The sequence below is a fragment of the Apodemus sylvaticus genome, chromosome 7 (genome assembly GCF_947179515.1).
Source record: "Apodemus sylvaticus chromosome 7, mApoSyl1.1, whole genome shotgun sequence".
Taxonomy (NCBI): domain Eukaryota; kingdom Metazoa; phylum Chordata; class Mammalia; order Rodentia; family Muridae; genus Apodemus; species Apodemus sylvaticus.
The window spans coordinates 114,678,074-114,684,790 of NC_067478.1; the positions used below are offsets into that span (position 1 = coordinate 114,678,074).

Below are 6,717 nucleotides of genomic sequence, written 5' to 3' on the forward strand. Positions count from 1 at the left end.
TGTGGATCATCTGAGAGTCCCATGAGGTGGAACTTACTTCCTCCCTTCTGAATATATAAGAAAGAAAGTTGCTCAGTGTTTTCAGTTGTGTGGTTATTAATGCAATATTAAACAGATGAAGATTCCACAGGTATTATAAGAATTAAGAATTTTGTGAGTAAAATATACAAAGGACAAAGAATAAATAGCACAGGTAGTGAAATTAGACTGTTTTTCTGAGGAGCGACCGCATAGCCCTCTTTATGTCCCGGTTTCTTAAACTGTAGATAAAGGGGTTGAGCATAGGCGTGACCACAGTGTACACTATTGATGCAACTGCGCCCTTCCTGGAAGACAAAGAGACAGCTGAACTGAGGTATACCCCTAAACCAGTCCCATAAAATAAGCAAACAACTGACAGGTGAGAGCCACAGGTAGAGAAGGCTTTATATTTACCACCAGGTGATGGCATTCTAAGAATGGAAGAAACAATTTTATAGTAAGAAAAAAAAATCCCAGAGATAGGGAGAAAACCAGAGATGGCACCAACAAAATACATAACTATGTTGTTGGTAAAAGTATCAGAACAGGCAAGGTTGAGAAGTTGAGATGGATCACAAAAGAAATGGGAAATATCCAAACTCTTGAAGTAGGTAAGTTGTAATACTACAGAATTGTGCAGCTGAGACACCAAAAGGCTAACTAGGACAGATAGAAAAACCAACAAGCCACAAAGACGAGGGTTCATAATGGCCTGGTAGTGCAAAGGATGGCAGATGGCCACAAACCTATCATAAGCCATTGCAGTTAGAAGCAGACTATCCAAACACCCGAAAAGCATGAAAAAGGACATCTGAGTTAGGCATTCTGAATAGGAGATGGCTCTGTTGTGAGTCTGAATGTCCACTATCATCTTTGGTAGTGTGGTGGAAGTGAAACTGACATCAGCCAAGGATAAGTTAGAGAGGAAAAAATACATTGGGCTGTGGAGGTGGGAATCAGAGCTGACTGTCAGGATGATTAGCAGGTTCCCAAGCACTGTGACCAGGTACATGAACAGGAACAGTCCAAAGAGTATGGGCTGAAGCTGTGGATCATCTGAGAGTCCCATCAGGTGGAATTCTGAGATACGTGTTATATTTTGCTCTTCTGTATTGCTTGGACACCTTTCAAAAACAAATGAAAGGATTGAAAAAGTAAATAACTAAACCAGTACCCAACAGTCTCAATAAACTTTCAGTGAAAGCAGTTTACTGCTAAAATCCACACATTAATTCTAAGAGTCATTCACAGATATCTGCATTTCTCTGTTTTCACATATTCAATCCTAGAATAATTTTATCATTGATCATTTTCTGTTCTTTGCCTCATTCAACTATATATTCTGCATGTCTGTATTCTATTATTTATATTCTATTGTTCTATATCATATATACATATATATACACACATATATCTGAAACCCAAATAAAGTATATTTGAATAGCAAAATCATTAGATACAAAACTGTGGCCACAGGAAAATATTATTTTATTAGGCAGTGGTGGCACACGTCTTTAGTCCCAGCACTTGGGAGGCAGAGGCAGGCGGATTTCTGAGGCCACCCTGGTATACAGTTCCAGGACAGCCAGGGCTATACAGAGAAACCCTGTCTCGAAAAACCAAAAAAACCAAAAGAAAATAAATAAAAATAAAGATAAAATCTATGGAATATCCTTTCCTATTGACAGTAATATTATTTATATTGATAATAATTAAAGATGAGTTTTGAGTACATGACTTTAATTCCATCACTTGGGAGGTAGAAGCAGAAGCAGGTAGATCTTTTTGAGTTTGAGGCAATTTTGGTCTACATAATGAGTTTTAGGACACTCAAGGCAATGATAAGACTCTGTGCTAAAACATCAAAAAATAATCATAATTAAGAATCAGTCCTATTTTATGTACATGTGTTCAAGAATTTCTCCTGTGGAACCTGAAAAAAAGGGGGATCTAAGAGGAAATGGAAGAGAATAATGGAAGAAAAGGTAAGGGGAAGATAACAACAAATACATTGAACAAATGAATGACAAACAGACTTAAAATTTCAAAGAACTAATTTTAAAGCAAAAATAAAACTTCAGTTAGTCATTATCAAAATAATGTCAAATCCATCAAAGTATGGAGATATAAATAGGTATATAGAGATAGATATAGATAGATATACCATACTAGGATATGGGAACCTTTACACATTATTCATTTAGAGACCAAGAGCGAAATATAATAAGAATGAGCCTGAATGCCACACAGAAAGATAGATGTCAGAGGTCTTTTTCCACATAGCAAATCTACAAATCTACCTATATTCAAATTTGCACCATTCTTAACATTATGAAATAAGTTTATTCTTTCAACTCATTATAGTAATGAGTCTGATATCAATATAAATATGAAAGCAAAACTGATAAGTATTATCACAGTGATAATGTGGATTTTTTAATTTTTGAAGATGTTTCTACATGCATTATCTACTTCAGCATCAGATCTAAAAGCAAACAGGAATTAATTTTTTAAACAAATTTTGTCCAGTATATACTAAATAGTATAAATGCTGAAACTATATCCTGTAAATTCTAAACTAGTCAAATGTTCATAATTAGAAAACATTTTATATGCCAGTTATCTGCACAGATTTCCATAATGTTTTGTGTCTTGACTCTGCTCTGTTATCCACAAAAATAAGAAAAATATTCACGAAAAATGTTGGCCATCCTGTTACTAAAGACACCATGCAAATTGGTCTCAGATCAAAGAGATCAAGTTGGTACTGGCCAAGAAGATTCCTCCCTAATGGCTAGCTCTCATAGTCAAGATAGAGTTATGCAGACATTGTGGGGAAGTGTCATCAACCTCAAAATCCAGCTATATTGTTCTAAAGTATGTTCCCCAAAGGATGCTTTATCCTACATAATCAGGAATAACCACAGGAATAAAGAAAGTAAAAAGGGAGCATTGTTGGTATGTAGGAGGCAGAAGACAACAGAGAGAAAGGAGTAGGAGAGTACAAATGATATGCAGAAGGAAAGGGGAAAAGGAGAGGGCACGAATCAGGAAGTGGAAAGAGATAAATCCAAAAGGAGGGAGGAGACTAAATTAACAGAATGTCTAGAGAATCATAAGAAATCATATTAATTATCTACCTATAATATGAATAACCCAGTATATAAATATACATATATTATTTAAATGGAAGTTTCACATCTGAACTGGGAATGATCCCTCCAAGAATTGAACCACATCGTCAAACCACAAAAGCAAACATCAACTATGAGACATTCTTTCGAGTTATTGGTTGGGATGTCTGAGAGATTCTAAAAACATTACACGGTATCATTAATCCCCTTAGTTGTTTTGGGCCAACAAAGACACTATTGTTGAAGACATTATAAACTTAAGAGACAGGGCCTAGAGGCCTCTAAGCTGGAACTTAACCTGAAAGCCTCCTCCCCAAGAACTAGTTTTCATGATACCAGAAGATATGCAAGCTTACAAAGGAGAGAGGCAACCAACTGTCCTGCCCATCTTAGACTTCTGTGAACCACAACGACGAGCTTATCCCTCTACTGGGAGTCCTGCCTGCCTAAACAAGGACAACACCAATAGACATACTAACATAGATGAGGGAAAATCTCAACCCTATGTGAAGAACTACATGTAACTAAGGAATGCCTATCCAATTAGTTATGGTCAGCCCTGAAAACACACATACAATCAACATTATGTAGACTGAGCTGAGCACATTGCACTCATATATATATATATATATATATATATATATATATATATATATATATATGTTTGCAACAACAACTCATGAAAACAGAGACCATAAATTTAAAGGATAGCAAGAAGAGATATACAGAAAGTTTGGAAATGGGGAAAGGAAAGGGGAAAAATGATGTGATGATATTCCAGTCCTAAAAAAATAAAGCAGTCATATTTCTGTATCTCAATTTCTATGTAACTATAAAATTTATTATTATTTGTGTTTTAAAACCTCACAATTTACAATATTCTTTTATCTAAAGGTTAGAAACTTAATTGTTGTCATTACCAATAGCAACAACAACAACAGCAGCTGCAGTAATAATAATAATAATATATGCAAATGTTTCCCTTTTCTATATGCATCTATCACATATTGAGTAACATCACAAAGGTGGCAAATAAAGCACAGATTTCAAAATCATAATTTGAGGGCTTAGGAATTGTTGCTACAAACACTTTGGTTAAGTCACAAGCACTGTACAAATAAATTATGCTTTAGGATCTCAGAGTAATTTCACTCTATTTGTAAAAATTCAAATATTCTAAAGCAAAGATCCACAGATTTTAACCAATGCCATACACCTTTTAATAAGTGCCAGCTCATGGGTGAAAATGGGATTTAAGATATGGTTCAGGAGAGATAGCTCAGGTCAAGTGCTTCAGAGCCCTTGCTGAGCAAGTGGAGGACTTGAGTTTGGTTCCCAGCACCCATATCAGACTACCACTTATAATTCTAACTCCAGAGGGATACAATACCTCTGGATTCTGCAGGTAACTGCACTAACATGCCTGAATCCACATTTACATACACACACACACACACATTTTCAAGATTTATTAATTTTGACTGTCTTTTCTTGCCTGTGTCTTCAGAGCCCAGAAGAGCATATTGGGTCCCCTGGAACTAAAGCTATGAACAATTTTAAGTTGTCATGTGGTTTCTGGGACCGAAAATTCCTCTGTAGAAGTAGCAAAAGTTTTTAAATGATTAGACATCTCTCTAGTCACATATACCACATAATATAAAATAATAAAACAAATTTTCAAATAGATATACTGGTATATTTTTCATCTCTTTTTTATTTTTGATATGGAAAAAGGCTGTCAATTTAGTGGAGATAAATTAGATATAAACAAATTCAAGAATAAAAAAATAATTCTGTCAATTATAAGCTTTCTTCAATTACACATTGTGTTTTCAGCCATGCTTCCAATAGTAAGAGCAGAAGCTTACAGTGAATGCCCTCAAAGAGATGAGTACTATGTGTAAAAGATGATTTCCAACACTTAGAAGGAAAAGAAATGACTAGATGGGTTGGGATGGGAAAACCCTGAACAGGTGCCCTTTGCATGGAGTCATATTGTTCATTCAAAATATTACTTCAAGCCCTTCTACATTAGGATAAGGTGCATATTACCAAAACAGAGGTACTGATATTTTTCCTTGTGGAAAAATATGCCCACTCATACTCCTGACAGTGATAGTACATACAAAATTAAGTACCTTCAGTATAGCACTTGTGAAATTTTGATAAAGCTTACAAAATCATAGTTATTGACATGTGTCACTACCATTCTCCTCATTTTAGTAATGAAGAAAAACTTTTCAGGACATATCTCCCACTCTGGTCAAAGAAATCACTATAGGAATGAGGGCCATTATGGGTGTAAGGTGGACCTTGGCATTATAAGTCTCACATTCTCATTTTGACAGGAACATACGATGAAATAGCCTCCAGTCACAAGAAATGAGTAGGTAGAAAGGGGAAATAAGAGTCAGAATAATGGACATCAAGATACAGTTAGATACAAGCAATAAGTTCTAATGTTCTATATACAATTATAGCAGCCACATCTACAACAAATTATTATAAACTTTATAATGAACTAGAAGAAATGTTTGAAGTTTCCCAATACAAAAAAAAAATGGTGAGTATTTAGGGACATTGATAAGCTAATAAATGTTATCATGTGATCATCTCTTTACACATCAATATATGTATATGTATTAATATATGTTTTAAGTATTGCATTAGCCAGTTTTTTGTTGATAAAAGCCCAATACACTATACTCAGCTATAACACTGAACACACAAGTAAGTATAATTTCATGTTTAAAATTATTCATTGTCAAACAATGTTCATGTTTAAAAATATTTGACTTAAAAGTTTGCATTTGGGGCAGCTTTTTACCTGGTTATTCTAATTTCATGTAATTTGTTTGGTTTGGTTTGGTTTGGTTTGCCTTTGTTTATTTTGGTGATTATTATTATTATTATTATTATTACTGGGAGGCAAGCACAGAGGACAACATGTAAGTCACATCTCTAATTTTAGATATATGTAGGTTCTTGAACTCAAACTCAGATCATCAGACTTGATGGCAAGTTCTGACACATGGAACCACTCCACAGTCCCTGGTTTGATCTTTGAAATAGATTCTTTCTATATAGCCCAGGATGTCCTCAAATTGTCAATACTCCTGTCCCAGCCTCCCAAGTGTTTGGACTATAGGCATGTACCATCAACTTGCCAAACTTTTGCTTTAATGATGAAGCAGTAATGCCCCTCCTCCGGAATTTCTTCTGCTTCCAGTTTCTCCCAAGGTCCTCACCAGACTGTGTCATCTCTGTGCTGGTGTATGATGAAGGAGTAACGATCCATCTTTTCTTCTCTGCCTTGTAACTGATGGAGAGTCAGATTCTGTCACCAGAGCCAGCAAGAAAATAGACTCAGGCATGGACTCATGATGGATAAATGGCTAAAAGAGTTTAAACAGACCCAAGTGGACTAGGACCAAGAAACTAAATAGCTGGAAGGACACTGGCTTCTTATTTACAGTTCCATAGACTTGAGAGTTCAATACACAGAGCTTATAATTAGCCAAATTGGTCCATGTTACCCCGATCCTCTGAGGACTTGTTAATA

At 35.3% G+C, this 6,717-nt stretch overlaps 1 protein-coding gene across 1 annotated transcript; it reads right to left on the reverse strand.

Annotated features, from left to right (window-relative positions):
• Nucleotides 1-202: 202 nt before the first annotated feature.
• LOC127690141 (olfactory receptor 18) lies at nt 203-6,453 on the reverse strand. The gene is made up of 2 exons (XM_052189690.1): nt 6,404-6,453; nt 203-1,145 (listed from the first exon to the last, which is right to left on the reverse strand). Exons 1-2 carry the CDS (start codon nt 6,451-6,453, stop codon nt 203-205), a joined length of 993 nt encoding a protein of 330 aa, XP_052045650.1.
• Between the last annotated feature and the right edge of the window lie 264 nt (nt 6,454-6,717).